The sequence below is a fragment of the Thrips palmi genome, unplaced genomic scaffold, assembly GCF_012932325.1.
Source record: "Thrips palmi isolate BJ-2018 unplaced genomic scaffold, TpBJ-2018v1 HiC_scaffold_1, whole genome shotgun sequence".
Classification (NCBI taxonomy): Eukaryota; Metazoa; Arthropoda; class Insecta; order Thysanoptera; family Thripidae; genus Thrips; species Thrips palmi.
This window is the reverse complement of record NW_023144620.1, coordinates 6,212,118-6,234,870: the sequence shown is the minus strand read 5'-3', so window position 1 is coordinate 6,234,870 and position 22,753 is coordinate 6,212,118. Positions and strand designations below refer to the sequence as shown.

Below are 22,753 nucleotides of genomic sequence, written 5' to 3'. Positions count from 1 at the left end.
CCGATTTATTTCTAGCCGCCTCGCGAAGGCGCGCCTAGGCGGGAGAGGGGGATTATAATGACAATGACACACAGGCCCGGGGAAAGGGGGAAGGCAGCCGCACCGGCAGGGGGCGGTCGTCGTCAAACCTGGAGTCGAGACGCCTCAAAGTCGAATTCAACGAAATGAACGTTTCAAAAAGTCGCGCGAGGCGCTTCGTCCCCGTTCTCCGTTGTGAAGAAGCACGAGGTGGAGAAAAAGAGGGGAAAAATGAAAAGTCTCGGGCAGGGTCTTGTCGACGCGTCGCGCTAGCATGGCGGTGTCGTTCCCCGCATGAATGGATCCACCCTCAGCTCTCAGCCCCTCACGACATGACGCCTGTTGTTGCTGCCGCCTGCCGGCTGGCTGCCTGGCTGCCTGCCCGGCGGGCTGCCTATCTGGCTGGCTGCTCCACGCCGCGGCACGGCGTCGCAGGCAGACAGCGCGAGGCAACGCGAGAGCCGCGCAATTATTCAAAAAGTTTTGTGCGGTGGTGGTTTATACGTTTAGGCGCGGACTGGCTACGATGAGCCGAGCCGAGCCGAGCCGGGCACGAAAAATGAGCAGCGAGTCGCACTGATAAGTCGCGATAATGCCGGCGAGGTGGCCCGGCCTGCCTCCCTCCGGGCAGCCCGGGCGGCCTGTGGCGCTTTGAGCTTGCCGCCACTAAAGCCCGCAGCTCGCGAAGCAAGCCCAGCTAGCGAAGCAAGCCAAGCCCGCGCAGTTTGACGCCGCTGTACTGCGAGGCGGCCAGGCGGCCAGGCCGCGGGGGGCTCTCGCGCGCTGGGCTCAAAAAAAAAGGCGTACACAGCGCGCGCTGCGGACACAAACCGCGCAGAAATCCCGGCGGGTGGCTTTACGGGATTACCCTTCGTTGGGCCGGGCGGGGCGGGCCGGCACAGAGGGACACTAGGAAGAAAAACGGAGCGGCGCGATGAATAAAACGGGGGCGGCGCGGCGGCGGGACGCGCAAAACACGCGATTGTTTGGCGTAAGCCCCCAGAGGCCGTGACGCTGCCAGCGACGCCGGCGACGCTGCCGACGCAGCCGACGCGCCCCCAGGACCGACCGCAGGTGTGGCGGCCGCAGGCTGACTCCGCGACGCAGCTTCGTCGCTCTGTCCCTCTCGCACCTCATCAGCACGCCCTGCCAGTGCGAGAGAGAGAGAGAGAGAGAGAGAGAGAGAGAGAGAGAGAGAGAGAGAGAGAGAGAGAGAGAGAGAGAGAGAGAGAGAGAGAGAGAGAGAGAGAGAGAGAGAGAGAGAGAGAGACAGAGAGAGGGCCGCGGCGCCCTGACGACGTCCTCAGCGACCGGGAAGCGCCAAGCGGCGCGGCGCCCCTCCACCGCAAGGGTAGTAAGGATAAATTGTGATCAGGGCGGCCGGCCGACTGGGCCTCGGTGTTCCCGCCATTAAATACTCGGTCGCTGCGGAGAGCCGCGTCGAGCAGTGTGTGAGCGAGAAAGGAAAGCCACTCACCGTGCTGCGTGGCGCTGCCGTTGTTGTTGTGGGGCTGCGCGGCGTTGGCCGCGTCCGGCTGCTCCAGCTGGTGGCTGCTGATGGCCTCGCTGCTGGGGTAGCTCACGCTGATCTTGATCTTCTCGAAGGTGCGGCTGCGCTCCACGCTGCGCCGGATGGACGCGCGCCGCTGCACCCTGCAGGCCAACAAGTCCCCGATCAGCGTTGGGGGTTGCTGCACCGGTGCTGCGCTGGGCGAGGCCGCGATGGCGGGAATTTTTGCCACTGAGTGGAGATTAGGGGCGTGAAATGGCTGGCGCCCTCATGAGCGAAGTGGCGGCCTGGCGGCGGGGAGGGGTTGATGCTGTTTGCGGCTGGAGGTGATTACCCCAATCGCCCCCCTCCCCCCGCCTCGTCCTAACGATGCATGACGCTTCCCTAATGGCGCAACCCCTTCCCCCTCCCCTCCCCCCCGCTCTCACATCGCGGCCTTTTTTCGGCCCCGCTCCGCGCGCATCGAAGTGGCCGTCGAGCACACTGTGGCCGCTCACCTGAGGCTGTCGATGGACTTGCCGCCGGGCGAGCCGCTCAGCGAGTTGGCTGCGCTGGACGCGGCCGTGGTGGTGGCCGTGGAGGGCGTGGAGTGCTGCGCGCCGCCGTGGCCCCGGTCGCCGTGACGGTCGCCGTGACGCACGGAGCCGCGGCCGCGGTGGATGCGGAGCGTGAGGCGCTGCTCGTCGAACCGGTTGCCGAACTTCCTGGAACCCTTGGTCGTGCGGAAGCCCTGAGGACAAGGAAGAGCGGCGGCGGTGTCAGGCTGACGGCGTCCAATGGCTGCGGAGCGCTGCGCACAGTGGGCCAGAGGCCGGTGTGGCGGCCAAAACTCTAGACGCGCTTTGAGCTCCAGAGTCGCTAAGCAGGACTCGAACCGATCGTGTGACCCCACCAATGGATTGCTCTCCGAATGAGGAGTCTATTGGTGGGGTCACACGATCGGTTCGAGTCCTGTTCAGCGACTCTGGAGCTCAAAACCCGTCTGGGACTTTGACCGCCTCCTCCGGTCTCCCGGCCCACTGCGCTGCGGAGCGCTGCGGGGGTTGTCGTCGTACTCAGGGCCTCTTCCCGGAATTGGCGACAACAACGCCGGCCTTTCGCCACCGTCGCCGAGCTCGGAGTGGTGTGGCGGCCTTGGGTAAGGGAGAGTGGGGTAATTCCGGACACGGGGTAATTCCGGACACTTCGATTTTCACTGGGTTTGAATGAAGATAACTCAAAAGCCCGCCTAACAGAGGAAGATAATCAGTTTAAAAGGAGAATTCCAAATCGCTAAAGTAGGAGGTCAAACCGTTTGCCTGTGGTCGCTTCCCGAAATTTGAGTACCATCAAAAAAAGGCAAAAGCTGCATCTTTCCCTCGTATTTCCATGTACTTATCGTACCTTACCGTCAAGTTCAGTCCCATGACTAAAATTTTATCATATTTAATGGTCATTGGACTTTACTTTGGCGTTTCGGGAGTGCTCGTATGGCTCGCCGTTTTCTTACAGTTGAACATCAAAGGTTTTCACTACCTGTGGGGTAAATCCGGACAATAAGGGTTATTTTCTTCAATTTCCCGCATAATGTTAAGGTAGTGGGTTCAAAATTGTGGACATGCATCCCCACCGTTAAGAAGGATAAAGAAAGAACGAAAAATAGCATTGCAGCTATGTTTAAGAGCTTTACTCAAGACAGTGTTGTCAATTTAGGGGTTTTGATAGAAATTATTCCTTATAATATGCTTTGAGTAATAATCAAACACTTCACTTCGCAGCAAATGTCCTTAAACGCCTTCTAGGGGCATGCCTCACATCAAACCAAGCGAAAGTAAGCTCGAGTAGTGTCAAATTTTAAGGTCGTCCGGCATTGCCCCATAGGTCGTCCGGAATTACCCCAGCCTGGGGCAATTCCGGACACGTGCAGGGCTTTTGTTAGGCGCCTATATCTCCCTAACCGTTGCTGAGATTTGGCTTTCATGTATACCGTTTTGAAGGTAAAGGTCCATACTTTACTCTCCTGTCATAACATTTAACCCAAGAAGCATATTCAAGCTCAAAGACCAAAAAGAAAAAAAGCGTCCGGAATTACCCCACTCTCCCTTACCTTCTCACAACAACATGATAGCGTCATCGTCAGGAGTGGCGTATTGGATCGCGCGTCGTTTTCGCCGCGGGGCAGTTTCGGCTTGCTCTATAGAGCAACACACTTCGGCTACTTCGCGTCACCTGGCCCGGCCGCGACACGCCGAGCCATGGCCAAGTCCTCCACCTCCGCGCCGATATCGGTGGCGGCGGAAAAATGTTATGGCCGACAAAAGACTACAGGCCGCCGCGCTGTCAGGACGCGCGGGTAAATTTGTTATTCAGGGCGGGGCCGGCGCGCAGTGCCGCGCAGTGCGGTGTCAGCGCCATCGCGCGCCAGATCGATATTGGGATTCATATTCATGAGCGCCTTATTTGCGCCTTATTGTAGATCGCCGCGCCGGGCGGGCCGCACGGCCGCCGGTTTGAAGGTTTGCTGACTTGGCGGGACAGCGCACTTCGGGCGGCCTCCATGATTGGGGCAATCGCCTTGCCGCAGCCCGGCCAACCAACCATGACGCAAACTTCAGGTGTCCGTAACTCGTTAACGGTGAGTGCTACGAGTTTTCCGCAGAGGATCACTCAGGTGTAAAATTTGATATTGTAAATATAATGTTCCATACTCAAAGGCCGTCTTGCTCACCGTTCACGAGATATGGACTCCTAAAGTCGGACTTTCGGCGAAGTCAAATGGCGCTTCAGCCTAGCTTCAGCCGAGGCTTCGCCACTCGGCGGGTGCGCCTTATGGCTGCCTCATGGCTGCCTCATGGCTGCCTTGTCGTACTCGCGCCCGTTTGTCTGCGTTAAACGGCCTTCCCGCCCGGCGACTCTAATCCCCGGGCCCTCCTCGCCCTCCTCGGCGGCCTGTGTTTAATTGCGCTGCACTGCCGCCGTCGAAAAAGGAGCAGCGGAAACATAATAAGCGCGAGGCGGTCGAACTCATCAGTGTCCCTAATGAAGCATCGCGGTGACGACAAAACGAAACAACACATGCAAAAAAAATAACAAATGAAGTCCGCCGGCGGTGGGTTTCGATCCCGCGGTCGCGGCGTTGCCGTCGGCTGCGACGCCGCGAAGCCGCAACGCGAGCCGTGCCGACGGCGACCGCGGAGGGAGGGAAGGGCCTCACCTGGTTGATGGCGCGGGTGGTCTGCACCGCGGCGCGGTAGATGCGCCAGTAGAAGAAGAGCATCACGAACATGGGGATGAAGAAGGAGCCGAAGGCCGAGTACAAGACGTAGCCCGTGTCGTTGGTGAGCTCGCACACCCACGGGCACCGGCTGCGGCTCTCGGAGCGCGACCAAGACCCCCCGCGGGAGCCCCCCACGCCCTCCGGGCCGTCGGCGTCGGCCTGCAGGGCGGCCAGTTCCCGCAGCGCCATGGGCCACTCTGAAAAAACAAAACAAAACAAACGATAAAGTTACAAACAAACCCTGAGTTTGGAAAAAAAAAGACGAGCCCTGGGATTCGAACCTGCGGTGGTGGCGGCGAGCGTGACGTCCAGGTCCGTCTCGTTGGTGGCGTCCAGGATGATGGCGGCCTCGGTGGTGGCGGGCCGCGGCGTGGACCGGGACAGCCCCGGCGACCCCAGGAGTGTGGTCGGCAGGCCTCCGACGCCTCGGCCACGCACCTGCGCACCGCCTGCGGGCAGGGCAACAAAGCCACGGCGTCGAACCGGGATGAGAAATTCATCCCGGACGTCCATGCTGGCGGCCATGCGGCGATGGCCGCGGCAGGCGCAAGGCAGGGCCCACCTGGCCGCATGGGAAATACGCGGAGAGGACCGCGTCGTGCGTGGCAGGCCCGGGCAGGCCGTCAGGAGGTGCGTCGCGCTGCCGAGCCGACTCGCGGCGCCGCGTGTCAGAGACGTGTCAGGGACGTGTCAGGGACGGCGGCGTCGTTCACGCCCACGTGACGGCTGTGCGTGTCCGCGTGCCCGTCGTCTGCCCCGAGCCTGGCCCTGAGGCCCGCTGCCCCGGCCCGCCCCGGCCCCGGAGATGCACCTCGGAGAACAGTCAGGGAAATGGGGGATTGGACCCGCCCCCGCCCTCGGCCGCCCGGACGCGAATTATTCACGCACGGACTGCCGACAGGGAAATCACTCAAGAATAGCGCGGCCAGACGGAGCTGCTGCTTGTTTATGCGGGCCACTTGGCGGGACGATTTCGGTCGGGTTATCCCAGGGCTTGTTTCGCAAATGATTTCCACCCGCGTGTACCGCGGCCTTCGAGAGGAAGAAAGGGGGACAAGAAGAAGGCAGCGGGACGTTGGTCGCCTTTAGAGGAGGTCCCTCGACTCGAACTCGCTCGTTCTGCTTTGAAGCAATTGAAAATGGAGAACAGAGGGAATTGCACTGCGATAACTTTATTTTTTTATCCTCTTTTACACCACGAGCGTGGCGCCTCCTTTATTGGTTTATCCGTTCTGCAGCGAGAGGGGGAGGGGGCGGGGCTAGCGCCGTGAAAAGAGGCACCCCGCACAGCATCGCGGGTGCGTTCAGTAAGCCCGCCCTGCCCTCCCTGCCGTGCCGCCTTGTCCTACGTGCTCCATTAGACCGTGCTGGCCCCAGGCCTGTAGGCATTCAAGGGAAGGCGCAGGGAAAATAACGGAACATCTTGCGAATGTTCAGCGTTACAAGCGCCGGCAAAAATCGGAAATTTAGTTCAACGATTCAGATGGCTATATCATCACACGCACGGTTTTCGAGATAATCGACACGGGAAGCGAGAGCTGAATCCCTTGCGTGCCGCTCCTTCTCGCGGTTTCGTTCGAGAGCGAGGCTGGCCCACTGTGAGGCACAGCGCCGCATGGCCGCATGGCGCCCCCTCGCTGCCCCGCTTACTTTTCGCAGTGACTCTCTTGGCGACTCTGCAGATTCCGGGGCCCATTAACATGATCTCGTTAAGTATGCGACCCCGCCCCGCCGGCAGGCTCATTCCGAGCGGGAGGTCCCTGTCTCTCTCGCACTCGCGGGGCGTCCCGTGTGGGTGCGAGAGAGAGAGGCGTCGCATTGTTCGGAATCAGTCTGCCGCGCCGTTCCGCCATGCCGGCCGAAGCGCGCGGATTATAGTTTTCATCCGAGGCTGGCGGGGCTGGCGGGGCTGGCGGGGCTGGCGGGGCTGGCAGCCTAGCGAGGTGCAGCGTTTCATTATTCAGGCAGCATGCAGGCTTGCCAGCCTTAGGCCAGCCTTAGGCCAGCCTCAGACACGTTGCTTAACACGTTCAGTTCCAACGCGTCCTTCCCCTCCGCTGCACTCCTTGGCCCCCACCGCGGCAGCTTGGAGCGCAGTGGTCCTGATCCCCGCAGAGGCTCTGCAGTGCGCGCTGCAGCACTCGACAACACGACCCGCATCCCCCTCCCCTTCCGCCAGGCTCCGCAGGCTCCGCAGCAGCGCACCCTGGGGGAAATCACTTGTTTCATTACCCACACCTGCGATGAAAGCCCGGCCCGGCCCACCAAAGGCGGTGCTATATTGGTGCGCCCCTCCACGTCCCCCTTCCGCGAAATCCCCCCCTGCCCCGCCGTTCCCCCGACCTCGTGTCCTCCTTCATCTTCAAGGTATTCATGAGGGCGTCAACATTTTTCACGCGCACGTGTGAAGATGAAAGTGATGCTGGGCGTAGAAAAAAGCGCTCTTCGCGGGGGCGGGGTGGGGCGGGGTGGGGCGGGGTGGGGTGGGGTGGGGCGGGGTAGGGTGGGGCGGGGCGGCCCAGCGGAAGCCCGAAGGGCGCCGTCATCCCGTTGGGCCGCCACCCACTCAGTGCACCCCGGAAGTGATCTCAACGAATCACCGAAGGTCACACATTGCTTCACGTATCAAAAATGTCTATGTATTTATGATAACAGGAAAAGTAGCGATATGCATCGGCAACTTTGGCCCGTCCCGTACAAAAAATAAACGGGACGGGCAAAAAACCGTATGCGGCAAATCAAAAACCGTACGAGGTAGACCAAAACCCGTATACGGCAGACAAAAAACCGTATGCGGCAAATCAAAAACCGTACGAGGCACACCGAAAGCCGTATACGGCAAACGAAAAACCGTATGCGGCAAATCAAAAACCGTACGAGGCAGACCAAAAGCCGTATACGGCAAACAAAAAACCGTATGCGGCAAATCAAAAACCGTACGAGGCACACCAAAAGCCGTACACGGCAAATGAAAAACCGTATGCGGCAAATGAAAAACCGTACGAGGCAGACCAAAAGCCGTATACGGCAAACAAAAAACCGTATGCGGCAAATGAAAAACCGTACGAGGCAGACCAAAAGCCGTATACGGCAAACGAAAAACCGTATGCGGCAAATGAAAAACCGTACGAGGCAGACCAAAAGCCGTATACGGCAAACAAAAAACCGTATGCGGCAAATCAAAAACCGTACGAGGCACACCAAAAGCCGTATACGGCAAATGAAAAACCGTATGCGGCAAATCAAAAACCGTACGAGGCAGTCCAAAAGCCGTATACGGCAAACGAAAAACCGTATGCGGCAAATGAAAAACCGTACGAGGCAGACCAAAAGCCGTATACGGCAAACGAAAAACCGTATGCGGCAAATGAAAAACCGTACGAGGCAGACCAAAAGCCGTATACGGCAAACGAAAAACCGTATGTGGCAAATCAAAAACCGTACGAGGCAGACCAAAAGCCGTGTGCCGCAAACAAAAAACCGTATGCGGCAAATCAAAAACCGTACGAGGCAGACCGAAAGCCGTATACGGCAAACAAAAAACCGACACCTGAGACCTAGAAACACGGTCTTTGTGCGTGGCATATGCATCATACTATATGCCCGTCCCTCCGTCATTTTTTATACAAAAAATAAACGGGACGGGCCAAAAACCACTTTGAATTCATGCATCGGAAATTGATCGACAAGTGCTTGAGAGAAAGCGTTTTGCTTACCTAGCGAGGACTCGTCCACCGTGGTCATGCCCCGGTCCTTCCAGCCGACGAGCGGCGGGAAGCAGATGACGAAGGACAGCACCCACACGACGAAGATGAGCCAGCGCGCCCGCCGGTTCGACATGAGGGACGGGTAGGTGACGGGCCGCGTGACGGCCAGGTAGCGGTCCAGCGAGATGGCGCACAGGTTCAGGATGGACGCGGTGCACATCCAGACGTCCACGGCCAGCCACATGGAGCACCACACATCGCCGAAGATCCACACCTGGGGGCAGAAAGGGCAGCGCAGGGGTCAGGTGGTGCCCGCGGCGAGACAAGGACAGCGCAATCAAGTGAAAGGAGAGTTTTTGTCGGGTTTTGTTTGCGACAACGCCGGACGCGGAAGGCGCCCACACACACGCAGACGCCCTCCTTTCATGGGGGAGCGCCAGCGGCCCAGCGCAGCGCCGGCCCCGTCGGCACAGCGCGCTCAGGAGACGCCGGCGGACGTCTCGGACACTTGCCCGTATCACTCCATTAATCAGCAACTAGTCGCAGGAGGGGGAAGTTAGTGCACCCGACGAGCCAGCCAGTTACTCAGCGGCACACACACACACGCACACACCTGTCCGTGTTACGTCTCTCTCTGCGCACCTACGGGGCAGGTGTCGGCGAGGGACACACACACGCACACACACAGACGCAAACAAACACGGGGCTGCAGTGGCGGGATATCTTGACCGCAGGCCGCAGGGCTCGGTAGCGACGGTAAGGGGAGCCGGCCTGGGGGACGCCGCGGCGGGGGCAGGGCCGGTAGGGCGCCCGCCCGGCAGGCAGGGCAGAACTCGTTAGAGGTAATCCATTAGGTCCGTACACACGGACACACCCACCTCAGCACACACACACACACACACACCACACACACACACACACGTTTGCCATGAGGGGTGTATGACCGAGCACCCATGAAGTGAGTCTTCGAAGCACACCGTTGCACCCCGGCTGCATATACTCATGGTACAAACGAACACGCCACTTGCGCCACCTCCCACAAAACACACGCACACATACACACCCAAAACAAATAGGCAGACATAGACAGTCGCACGAACACACTCGCAAGCCACCCCCCTCACACCCTCACACACACACACACACACTCGCAGACGAGATGGTGACAGCGAGCGAGGCGCTGTTGTAAAGGGAAGATTCACGACATGCACATAACCCACACGTGCATGTGCACAAAGTCAGGGCAAAACACACACACACCCACACACACACACACACACACACCCACCCACCCACACACACACACACACACAACACACCACGAGGGTGCCGTTGGCACCGTGATGCACGACGGAGGCGCCGGAAAAGAGGATACCGCGACCAAGGACTGTTTTATCGTGCGCCCGCCGTTGTTGTTTTTCAAACTTTATGCCTGAACAAAAAAAAAAGGAAAAAAGAGACAGAGAATTGTGAGTGCGATCAAAAATAGCCCTTGACGCTTTGGGACCAAATAAGAGGAAAACGGGAGAACGACAAGTTTCCGTCGTTCCTCCCCGAGGCACGGCACGACTACTTGTCACCACCGACTTGCAGTGCCCCTGCGGCTCATTCCGAGTGAGAGGTCCCCCCCCCCCTCTCTCTCTCTCTCTCTCTGGGCGTGCTGTCCGACCCTTGTTGGCGCCGCTGAGTGCGATCGGCGTCTGCCGAAGGGGCCGGAGGGCAACACATGCCCCGGATGACCGCCATAAAAACAAGCATTATTGTTTCCGTGTTGTGCCCTCGCCTAGCCTCTCGCCCGGCCTCGGCTCTCAGCCTGCCGCCGACCCTACTTTGGCGCGAAAGCTTTATTTTGCTGCCCTTTGTTGCTTAAAATAACCGCGGGCTTCTTCCCCTCCGATGTGGCGGCGCCGCGGCGAAGACGCGCGAGACGGCGGAGACGGCCGAGACGCCCGAGGCGTCCGCAAGTTCACACCCCATCACGCGGCGGCTTAAAACCGGCGCGCGGCGCGCCGCAAAAACAATATTGATGACCAAAGTTTTGTTTTTGCAGCAAGTTGAATCCGCGGCAGCCGCTCCTTGCCTTCCTCGTCTCACGCCGCCACACATTTTCATTAAAAAAGGAGGGAGATTCATGGAGTATCTTAAAAAAAAAATAAAAAAAATTAGCGGATAAATAAACATGGGCAAGTGAGAGGTAGGTCAGCAGACACACAATGAACCGCGATTCTTTCGTTTCCGGGCCTTCGCCGGGAACCTACCCCAACAAAAACACATCACAATTGAAGAAACAGAAAGGCGGGAAGAAAAACACGTGGCTGAAGCGATCAGGGACGTGGCCTCGTCTCGGTCCGGCCGTGGCGGGCCTTGGTCTGGGCCTCCTCGTCCTCCTTGACTGCTGCAGCGCTGTCGCTGCCGCCGGGGCTGGCAGCTCGTGCCTCTGTTTTTACTACCTCCAGTCTCGGCCCGCGCAGTAAAACCCGTAAACCCAGTAAACCCAGTAAAACCAGTAAAACCCCGCCGAGGTGAAAGGAAATCGAAGGGGCGGAGGTGCGTGGGAGTCTGCGGAGACGGGGCGGTCGTCACCTGCAGAGTCGCTGTCTCTCTCGCGCTCGCGGCGCGTCCGGTGCAGGTGCGAGAGACACGGGGCGACGAAAACGACTCTCAGTCTGCAGCAGGTGCGCGGCGAGAGAGTCGCACGCGACGTGCCGCCGCCGGGAGTCGCGCCGAAATGTTATTGTTGTTTATCGAGGCTCGTCGAGGCTCGTCGAGGCCAGCCCCGCCGTCACGGTGCCCTTTCGGAGGCGGCCCTGCAGAAGGGTCCCGCAGGAGGGCCCTTCCGGCCGGACACCTTCGGGCGCTCTGTTTTGCCGTCGCCTCGGCCGCAAAAACCAAGCCACCCCGGACTGCCGGCTGCCGGGCTGCCTCGGGCCAGACGGCTCAGGGCTGTCTCTGGAGTGGACCTCCAATTACGACGAGGGCCTCTCGAGCCTCGTCGCGGCGACAAGCAGAGCCAGTGGAGACTGCAGCCGGGGCGCCGCGAAGGTGGTCGGGAAGCACATCCGTACGCCTGCACTGTCTCTGGAAAGCCTTTATCTTTGAGGCAGGCCTGGCCGAGTGGACCGAGCGACCTTTGCGTTGAGCTTAACGCGACGCGCCGAGACTTCCTCGTCCACCCACGCGTCCGAACTCGGACAGCGCGCGGCATGCGGCGGCAGTCGAGCGTCCGGGTGTGGGCGCGCCCGAATGCGTGCCGCAGCTGCGGCTTTCCGGGCCGTTCCGCGGGTGGGTGGAATATTCCGAGGAAAGTTGGGGCGAGCGTTCAACAAGCGGGGCAACTCGGTGAAGGGCAAGAACAAGTACCAGCGACCAGCGGGAGGCTGCATGGAGGCTCGGACGAGAATCCCGAAAAAAAAAAAAAAAAAAAGTGGTGGTGCATCAACGGCATTGTGCGGATTATGTTTTTCGCCCGGCTCACAAAGTATAGCAGAAGCAAACTTTTGTCGCAGCGACTGGCTGGCTGGATGGCGGGCCGCGGTAGGCGGGGGAGACATTGAGACCTAATCCCCAGTGTCGCGGAGCCGATGCCAGCGTGCCAGCATGCCAGCGAATGCCAGCGAATGCCAGCATGCCACTCGACTATGAGCGGGGCGGCGCGGGGCGGGGACTCGCACCACTCAAACTCATCGCGGTCGGTTACTGCTTCCGTATCTCGCAAAAGGAGCGGCGCACAGTCCGACTTGCGCGCTATCTCGCCAGCCAGGCAGGCAAGCAGCCAGCCAGCCAGCCAGCCAGGCAGGCAGCCAGCCAGGCACTTGAGGCATGCCTCCGACTCTGCGGAGCGGCGCCAGGCGGCGGGCAGTCCAACAAGGGAACAAGGGTAATAGAAAATATTGCTCCCCCCTCTCTCTCTCTCTCTCTCTCTGTCGTGCTGACATCTCCCTGGAGGGGCAGGCAGTCTGGCTGTGGACAGGAACAATCGCCGTAATCCGCCCGTAAAGGCCTGCCTGGTGTACGACGAACCACAAAGCGAATGCAGCGCGGCTGGCGCGGTTGGCGGATCCCGAGTGCCGTTGTTGCAAGCGTCGCAGAGAGCGGGGACGTGACACCCATGCGGGAGCGCATTGTTCGGTGCGTCTGCCCGCTCTTCCAGTGTGCCACCGCGCCACCAGCACCGCCGTTAACCCGACTTGCCGCCTAGTTTCGCGGGAAGAAAACTACGCACGTGCCGGTTTAGCGCTGCGATTGTTTGCCGGGAGCGCAGGCCGTTTGCTGCAGGGGACCCATTTTCCCGCCGTCACTGAACCCTGATCCCCCTTCATCGCGGTGCTTTGGGGTTCACGGCCAGGGGCCGCCGAACAAATGAGCGACGCGAAGGCGAGCCGTGATCTTGGGACGCCCTCCAGGCCCCCTCCCGCCTTTCTGGCCATCCAGGCCCTCCTCCTGGCATCGGTGGAGCAGCGCGCGACGCGCGGGTCAAAAAATAAAGCGCTAAATTAAGTTCCGCGCTGACGGCCTCATAGTCTCACGGCAGCGGGCCGCTCTAACTTAATTGAAAAGTGCGGCGCTAATTTAAACAACATTGCCGTTGGAAATGACAGCGGGGATGGTCCAGGTAGGGCAAACAAGGTGGCCTCGGCGGGGCGGGGCGGCGGGCCGGGCCCTTGGAGGAACCCACTAGGGCCCTTCGAGCCCTGGCAATCATTGCCGAACCCTCCAATTCCGGGGCCCTCGTTTTAGGGCGTTTGCCTGACAAGCGGCGGGTGGCCGACACTGAGCCTGCCGCTCCAGGCGCTCCAGGCACTCTCCAGGCACACTCCAGGCACACTCCAGGCACACTCCAGGCACACTCCAGGCACTCTCCAGGCGCACTCCAGGCACTCTCCAGGCGCACTCCAGGCACTCTCCAGGCGCACTCTCCAGGCACTCTCCAGGCCTCCAGCACGACGACGTGCGCAGTCGCCACTGCAACAACACACATTTTTCCTCCACATTCGACCAAATAAGGAACAAAGATCCTTCAGACGAAAGTTACCAAGTAGCCGCACATAATTTTCAAAGTGATATGGGAAATCTTCCTTGTGAGGATTCTACGGCGTAGCTGCGCTGCAGAATCCGCCAAGTTGGTTTGCCGCCTGCGGAACGCGGGGCGGGCCGTCCCGCCCGGCAGGCGCGTGCGCCGGGCTGCCTACCCTCGCCACCGCAGGGGCTCTGCCTGGCTCCGCTTCCGCTAGCTCCGCTCGGCCGACCGCGGCCGCGCGGCTGCGGCTACCCGCCGGGAAAAGGTAATTGGAAATTAAACGGAGTAGTGCAGCCGATAATTTGCCATCAAGTGTATTGGGGCGTGAGGCTGAGTAACACATGAGCGGGGCTGCGGGGAGGGGGCCCGCCGAGCGGGTAAGCCTGTACACGCGCCGCTCACCCCGTCTCTCTCTCTCTCTCTCTCTTTCTCTCTCTCTCTCTCTCTCTCTCTCTCTCTCAGACAGACAGACAGGCAGGCAGACAGACGGACGAGGCGACAGAGCCGTCGTTCCTCCTGAAAGAAAAGCTCAGGCTGAGTCGGGTGTGAGTCACGTGTTCCACGTGGGAACGTGCGAGAGAGACAGAGCGAAAGGTGCGGCCCAGCCTCCCTCACGAGGAGAACGGCGAAGAAAAACAACCCTCCTGCTTCCGGGAGGCGAGCTGACTGACTTCCGGTCAGCTCGGCAGTGCGTGCGACTCGGCGAGGAGGGAAAGAAACGGGTGCTTTTAGAAATTCTGTTCTTCGCGCACGCTTCTCTGGGAAGGGAAGACCGCCCGCTCGGTTCAACGGGGTGGCAATAACGCTCTCGTACAGCGAGGAAAAAAAAACAACAACGAAAAACACTCACGAAAAGAAAAAAGCCCGCGAAGAACGAACTTTTACGACAAGTATTCTACAAGGGATTCTAGTGGCGGGCAGGATAACGAACCCTTCACCATCAAAGCAAACAATCCGCTTCTTTCTCGCTCGCGGCTGCGAAAGCATTCAACCGTCTGGAATAAAATTACATCTCCGACCGCACAGCCGGGCTGCCCCGGGGCTGCCGGCCGCAGGGGCGCGGTGGACAGGAAGGGCGGCTGCTCTGCGGCCAGACGACCACAGCCGCGCGCCAAATCAAACGGGAACCAAAGTCCGTGGCGGAGTCCTTTTCGAAAAAGTGCTGGCCCGGTCACGTACCACGCTCTACTGGCAAAAAGATGAAGCCCGCTTGACTACTTGTCCGCAGTCCAGGGTGGCGCCGAGCGGGAGTTTGGCGCGTAGTAGCGTCGTCTCTTCTGCACGCCGGCGACAGCGTATCCATTATGCCGAGAACGGCACTGGGAACTGCTACTCTCCGCCTCACTTACGCGGTGCCTGGTGTAACTCCGGTGTCGCGGCTCGGCCGGGACTCCGGGACTGCGGGACTCCGGGACTCCGGGACTGCGGGCGACGACGCCCACGCAACTTCCACCTGGCGGCAAGCCGTCGGCAAGCCTTGGCTCGGAGGCCCGTTTGGTGGCGGAGCAGTGGTCCCAACATAATTCGCCCGGGTTGCCAACTTCCATGAATAAATTATCGCAACAGTGCCGCAGCGCGGAGCTTCTGCAGAAGCAGTGCTGCACCGCACTCCGTCACTACACACCATAAGGAGATACACTTCACTCACACACATACACGCACACACACATGCGTACAGCCAACTTTGCGGCGAGAGGACTCATCGTGACACGCAGGTGCGCGGCAGTTGGAAGGTATCTTTTTGCGAGTCCTCTCAGTCGGCGAGCGGTGGAAGAATTTCCGTCCCCAAAACTGGTGGCGGCGAGGCTGCCGGTGGCCGGGTTCAGAGGGTCTGAGTAGAGAGACGGAGAGGCAGAGAAGCCGGGACGGGCGGCAGGCCGATTCCCATCTCTGTCCCACTCGTGGGGCGTTTGGGAAGGACCGTGAGAGAGAGAGAGTGAGAGAGAGAGAGAGAGTGAGAGAGTGAGAGAGAGAGAGAGAGAGAGAGAGAGAGAGAGAGAGAGAGAGAGAGAGAGAGAGAGAGTGAGAGAGAGAGAGAGAGAGTGAGAGAGAGAGAGAGTAGAGAGAGAGAGAGAGAGAGAGAGAGAGAGAGAGAGAGAGAGAGAGAGAGAGAGAGAGAGAGAGAGAGAGAGAGAGAGAGCGCGGCCGAGGGGCTGCCGCAACTCGAGCTCCTAGTTTCAAGGATGGCTGCGCGGAGGAGGCGGACGGGGCCGGCTTGCGTCGCAGGTAGGCGGAAAAACGGTGAGTCAGTTGATGCCGGTGGACCGGACGGCGCAGCGCAGCAAGTCCGCCAACAGGTGAAGCAACGTCGGCCCGTATACATCCCCTTGAGGTGCTCTCGGCCCGGCGGTCCGCCCGGCAGCGCTCAGGACGTTTTTTCGTCCCTTTCGGCTTGACCGTGACGTACACGTGCAGAAAGTCCTTGAAGGTCGCGAGACCGCCTTGTCGTAATTGGTGGGCATGGCACGGCGGCCTCGGCGTCCCGGACGGCCTCCACGTCCGTGGCGACGTGCACAAGGGGCGCACGGAGCACCTATGCACTCATGCAGATGAGGCGGTGCAGAACGAGCGCCGGGCTGCCTGCCGGGCTGCCTGGCAAGGTGACACAGCAGACCCACTCTTAGGGACGACGAGGTCTTTTTAACTGAACATGTTGGGGAAGGTGAGAGGCGGGACCACTGGCTCGTGACAAAGAGCTCTTTTACATTGGTAGGAGTGCTGAAGTTTTTACTCTAAAATTTTAAACAGTTGGTCTTGATTATATTTTGAATTGTTTCGGTCAAAGAAGTTTCATGGCGACACCTTGGCGAGGACGGCCGCAAATCTGACCCGCTACAAAACCCAGGTGGAGTAGTTTGGAACCTCCTTCAAGTTGGGAGCAGGGAAGGGGTCCTGGGTTCCAAGATAATCGAGTTGCTGCAGTGACTGACAGAGTCCCGTCCCCCAGGAAGAACCCAAGTTTGTGTTCGGCCATGGATTTCCAGCAGGGTCCTCGCTCCAGGCTCCGGCCAGTTGACTGTTGTGTGTCCACGCCGTGGGACCGTCGCGGGGCGTTTGTGTCTCGCACACGCCCACTAGGAATGTGTCATCTTTGTTTCCCCACGGACGTCCGGTCCGTTCGTCAGTTAGCTGGACAGGCAAACAGACAGACAGACAGACAGACAGGCAGACAGACAGACAGACAGACAGACAGACAGACAGACAGACAGACAGATAGACGGACAGACAGACAGACAGACACGCGGACGGACCGCAAACATGACGGCAGTCGGAAAACAAGCAAGCAGGCCGGAAGGCGCGCGACAAACACGGACGGGGACCCACCCGGCTAATGGGACACTTTATTAACGAGAAAATGTTCCGCGCGGTTCCGCGCAGACTGACAGTACCGCTCCGTCTCTCTCGCACGCCTGCGGGCCAGCCCCGAGAGTGCGAGAGAGACGGGCTTACCCGCGGCGGGGCGGGCCGCACTCTTGTCTTGATGACAGAGCCGCAAGAATTCACGGGGGAAATGGGTGGCCGGGCCGGGCCCAGGGCCGGGTCAAGGAGGGTGCGGGGCGAGTGGTGTACGGTGTGCGGTCTGAGAGTCGCTTTCGTCGCTCTGTCTCTCTCGCACCCAGACGGGGCGCCCTATGCGTGCGAGAGAGACAGAGCGACGTGGCGCCGCCGGAACGACCCGACAGTTGGGGATTACAGCGACGACTCGGGAATGTGGTGGTCAACACAGCGACAGTGGCCCAGGCAGAGGTCCGCACACACCCTCCAAACGGGTGCCTTGTTCAACGCTCATCTAGGATCAAACTGGTTCAACCACGAATTTTACCCAGGATAAAATTTGAACCTTTTTAACTCTTGAATGAGATTTAATGTTCCACGATGACACATTCATCTTAAATAACAAACTGAAGACCAAGACCATCCTTTTCAAGGTGCGACGGCCAGGACGGCCTTCCTCTTTTTGAAGGGGGAGGGGGCGGAGGGGAGGGGGTGACAACGTTTCAAGACAGTGGAATAATTGGGCCTTTCCTTTCTCGGTGTCCTTTTATACATGTATAATTAATTCGTCTCGGAGTATCGGTTCTTAGCAGAATAATAATTGAGAGTGAGCTAAAGCTCTCCGAGGTAAGGCGCGCGGCAGCCAGGCTAAAGTAAATTTAGTTTAGCATCGCATTTGGAGAGAGAGAGAGAGAGAGAGAGAGAGAGAGAGAGAGAGAGAGAGAGAGAGAGAGAGAGAGAGAGCTGAGCACGACGACGACACTGCGACGCGCCAGTATGTGGGTGTGTGTTCGTATGTGTACGCGAGAGAGAGTGTAGGTGTGTGTGTGCGCGTTAGTGTGTGTGCGAGAACACGGCCAGACACGGAACCGCGGGCATTAGAATACGTAACAAGTCCCCGACCCTCGGGCCGAATACCCCAAACGCGAAGGCCGCGACGCGACGCCGCCCCCAGCAGCCTCGCGCGTATCCGGAGGTGAGCTTCCCCACGGAGAGCTTCCCCACGGAGAGCTTCCCCACGGAGAGCTTCCCCACGGAGAGCTTCCCCACGGAGAGCTTCTCCACAGAGAGCTTCTCCACGGAGAGCTTCCCCGCGGCGGAGATTCTCTATATAAAGCCCCTCAACGGAGTGGGCAGCGACGCCCTTAAGGACAAACCTGTCGAGGGAAAGTAAACAGCCGTCCAAGGTTTCTGCGCAACACACTTGCTGTAGTGACCACGCCATTGCCGCATAAAGAGCCATATTTTTGGCACTGGCCGGCCAATCCTGTGTTGCATTGCGCTGTGTTCCGGCCGCGGAGCCCACCCCGCCGCGGTGTCAACAAAATTGGCAAATTGATGACTCTCGGCGGTGCAAAACGCGAGCGCCCCGTAAATGCACGGCGGGGTGGCAATAGTGCGGCGCGGCCCGCAAAGTACGGCAAAGTGATTCCGCGATTCCCGATTCCTCTGATTGCTTTCTGCTACCATATTGGCGTCGCCCCGTCGGCTTAATGGCGGAATCCCCGACGAATAATTTTCCGCGTGGGCCAGGTGGCGCCACCTGCATCTGGAGGGGTGGGGGGAATTAGAAGGAGGAGGGGGAACTGGAGGGGGGGAGGAGTCGCCTTCTCCCGGCCGCACTAAGCCAGCTGGCGGCGCGGCGGGGAAGCCCCAGACTTCCTGCTCGGACGCCGTTTCAATCTCGGCCCAAAACAAAAGAAGAGCTCCGAGGTGTGAAAGAGGAGGAAGGGAGTGAGGGGCGCTGGACTTGGCGACGCGAAGTCGCGGACGTACCGGCCGTCCTGGCTGCCCAGGCCGATAGCAACCCATTGTGCGTGGCGGCGGGCCGGGGCGGGGCGGGGCTCACGATAAGACGCAGACAATGGCTTCATCCCCCTCCTCCTTCGCCACCCCCGGGGCTGCGGGGCCGCTGCGGGGGCGCGGTCCACCACGCCCTTACGCCTTCATGCACGCCGACGCCCCCTCCCTCGCCGCCCCCCAAAACTAGCGCTTCAAGCACTAACTGTTGCGTAACCGGGCCACCGGGCCACGATACCCCGTGAGCTCCTCCAACAGCGGGCCACAGCGGGGTCGCCTGGTCTCGGCTGCCATGCCGACCTCCCTCAGGCGGCCGAGGCGGGCCACCCACACACGACTTGCTCCCTACCCATCACCGGCAGAGGGCGGGCACACTGGCAAAACGGTTCGTGCGATGCGTCCAGAAGAAAAACAAAAATCAATTTCGGCGCGCCGCGCTGCCCTGGCGCTGCCCCACCTAGTATCCCCCCGAGCACCTGGTTCCGAGGCCGCGCCAGGCCGTGGGGAAGGGGGAGGGGGAAGACGACGGCCAGAAGGAAGAAAAATACGGACTTGTTTTCGTTCGGGTTAAGGTGCTGTCTCCGCGGTGGCCTGCATCGGCACCGCTGCGCTTGTGCCGGAAGCGGTCAGGGGTGGCGGAGAGACGGAGCGAGGACGGAGCGAGGACGGAGCGAGGACGGAGCGAGGACGGAGCGAGGCGAACGGAGCGAGACAGAGCGAGTTGGACGGGCGGGGCGGCAGCAGCGAGGCGAGGCAACTTCCGCGACAGACTGGACCGAGGGCTCCAAGTAAACTCTTCTCCGAAAAAAAAAACTTCCATCCCATTTTCACGGTGCAACAAATTTCTGCGCCTTACTTCTGAAGCGCATTAACAAAAATAAAGCCACTACGCACCGTACTGCAGTATAATGTCCCACAGAGTATTCCTCATATCCCAGCGGGTATTTTTCAATAGCCTCGGACTATTTCCTCCCGCCTGATGGCCCTCCCTCGAGGAGAAATATGAGAAACATATAGGGCAGTGAGGGATCGGGCGACGTCGGATCTCCGTCCCGCAATCGTGGGGCGCTTGGCGCGTTGCTTGGCGCGTTGCTTGGCGCGGCCGTCCCGTCCCGTCCCGCGGGGTGAGAGATCGCCTTATCCGGACCCTGCGCTGCGGTCTGCGCGCTGCGGGCTCTCGATATTTCACTCTCGGCGTGCCGTGTGTCGCCTCCAGAGGCGCGCCTCGAAAAAAGATAAAAAAGAGGAGCAGACAACTCAACAATAACTAGCAAGAATAACACGACTATTTCTCGCTTGTTTCGCGCTCCGAGGGGACTTGCCGTACACTGCCCTGCCCTGCTCGGCCCACCCTTCCTTCTTCCCCGTGATAGTAATGCTAACAAGCCGTGGCGCCCGGAGGCTGGGGGCGCTGGAAGCCTGGAGGCAAGCCTGGAGCCTGGGGGCTCGCTGAGGTAATTCGAGCGCTTCGCAACATTTGCCAGCGGCGTTCTCCACGAGGGCCGGCTGAGGGCCCCGCAGGCTGTTCTGCAACACACACACTCTCTCTCTCTCTCTCTCTCTCTCTCTCTCTCCTCTCTCTCTCTCTCGCACTTATGGAGCATGCGCTGCGAGAGGGACAGAGCAACGAGAGCGTTGGGAAGCGGTGGGACTGGCGCTACACTATCAGAGCACGCTGACGCCATGCTGACGCGCGGTGCGGTGGTCTTCCTGCAACTACTTGCAATTAGCTTCCGTCCTCCTTCCTCCGCTCACGACGCGGACGTCCCTTTCTGCCCATTCATTCGCCAGAGACAGAGACGCAGAAAGAGAGAGAGAGAGAGAGCAGCGTCCTTCATTTCACGGCCTTTGCGCGTCCGGTCCCCAAAGTCCGTCCGCCCCGACCCCGACCCAGCCTGGCGGTGGCGGTGGCACCCCCTCCCATCCCTGTGCGGCTGCACACTGCACAGCCAGAGCAGCAACCCCGCCTCGCGCCTCGCCAGGGCGGCGCAGAGCGGCGCAGAGGCACCGCAGGGGTGCAAGATATCTTCCCATAAATCCCTCACCTCCGCTTATGTAAACGGGCACCGGCCCCGCTCCCCCTCCCCTGGCCCGGAAGCTCTTATAGCACGCCCCGCCGGCCAGGGTGGCCAGGGTGGCTAGGGTGGCCAGGGAGGCCTGGGTGGCCGCGACCACACTGAGTGCTGGCGGCCGAGATGTCCGCACGGCCGTCGTCCTCCCCGTCGTCCTCATCGTCTTCTCCCTCGTCCTCCCCGTCGACCTCCCCGTCGTCCTCCTCATCGTCCTCATGGTCCTCATCGTTCAGGGGGAAGCTCCCTCAAAGTACGGCCGGGGTGGCGCGTGCAGCACAACCTGCCAGTGCAGATTCCCCGAAATGAATCCGCCTCGCGCTAAATGGGATCGCTTTAAAACAATCCCCTGACGATGACGCGTCAAGGCAACGCTCCCTTTTAAAGGGGAAGTCCCGTGAAACATTAATCTCCTACAGAGCCACCGTGGAAACCTTTTCAAAACCTCTTCTTTTACTTGGAGAAAATTTTGAAAACAAAGCATACACACGTGAGGCAATCCGTCAGACTTCAATGTCGGCTAGCAGTGTGGGCGCTCAGGTCACGCCCAGGAAAAGAGAAAAGGGGGAGAGGGGCATGATTATGGTAATTAGGCCCAGCGCGGGAAGCCCCGCGAAATCCCTGCGGAGAATGAAAAAGGAGAATGCGTTTCGTCGGCGTCGTCGCGGCGCCGCCGGGATTCGAACCCGCGACGCGCTGCTCAGCTCACGCCTCCTCGCCGACCGGCCGCTTTGACTAGAGCCGCGGCGTTTTTCACGCGTCGCTCTTAAAACGCTCCGCCGAAAATGAGCCTCATTCATCCTGGCCTGCTGGAGTGCACTCCACACCGCACCTGGAACGCCTGGAGCTACTTTAAGTTGATAATAGTCCCTCGGGGCTTTTCGGGGCCCTTCGGGGCGCTGCGCCGAGCAAAGGCGGTTAACAGTGCAGCGAAACTCGCAGCCCTGCCCGGCCAGCCTATCCCGCCCCACGGTGGTCCTGCTTATCTCTACTTACATCTCTCACGACCCTTTCCTGATCAACCTCTGCGCCGCCCCCTCCGCTGCTCGCTTGGGTCCGGAGCGGCGGTCTGGGCGGGGCATTATACTCTCGTGACCATTGACTCCCAGGAGTTCACCATCCCTAGGGAGAGTGTACTCTCCCCTTAGGGAGTCAAACAGCGAGGCTGTGCCAGCCTAACACAGCGAGGCTGTGCCAGCGTCAAACAGCGAGGCTGTGCCAGCGTCAAACAGCGAGGCTGTGCCAGCGTCAAAAGAGCGAGGCTGTGGCAGCCTCACACAGCGAGGCTGTGCCAGCGTCAAACAGCGAGGCTGTGCCAGCGTCAAACAGCGAGGCTGTGCCAGCGTCAAACAGCGAGGCTGTGCCAGCCTCACACAGCGAGGCTGTGCCAGCGTCAAACAGCGAGGCAGTGCCAGCGTCAAACAGCGAGGCTGTGCCAGCGTCAAACAGCGAGGCTGGCCAGCGTCAAACAGCGGGCTGTGCCAGCGTCAAACAGCGAGGTGGCCAGCGTCAAACAGCGAGGCTGTGCCAGCGTCAACCCGGAGGCTGTGCCAGCCTCAACAGCGAGGCTGTGCCAGCGTCAAACAGCGAGGCTGTGCCAGCGTCAAACAGCGAGGCTGTGCCAGCTCAAACAGCGAGGGTGTGGCCCCCAGGGGTCCCCCCAAAACCCGCGAGGCTGTGCCAGCTAAACAGCGAGGTGGCCAGCCTCACACAGCGAGGCTGGCAGCGTCAAACAGCGAGGTGTGCCAGCCTCACACAGCGAGGCTGTGCCAGCGTCAAAAGCGAGGCTGTGCCAGCGTCAAACAGCGAGGCTGTGCCAGCCTCAACAGCGAGGCTGTGCCAGCGTCAAACAGCGGGGTTGGGGAAAAAGGTGTTCCGGAA

At 60.1% G+C, this 22,753-nt stretch overlaps 1 protein-coding gene across 1 annotated transcript in view; it reads right to left on the bottom strand.

Moving 5' to 3' along the window:
* LOC117643382 (octopamine receptor Oamb) overlaps positions 1-22,753 on the bottom strand; it is a 63,944-nt gene that overhangs the window by 12,173 nt on the left and 29,018 nt on the right. The window contains exons 3-7 of the mRNA XM_034382240.1: positions 8,501-8,765; positions 5,066-5,233; positions 4,722-4,981; positions 2,026-2,258; positions 1,496-1,671 (exon numbers count right to left, since the gene is read on the bottom strand). Of these exons, the coding sequence (XP_034238131.1) occupies positions 1,496-1,671; positions 2,026-2,258; positions 4,722-4,981; positions 5,066-5,233; positions 8,501-8,765 (1,102 nt within the window). The remainder of the gene's footprint in view (positions 1-1,495; positions 1,672-2,025; positions 2,259-4,721; positions 4,982-5,065; positions 5,234-8,500; positions 8,766-22,753) is intronic.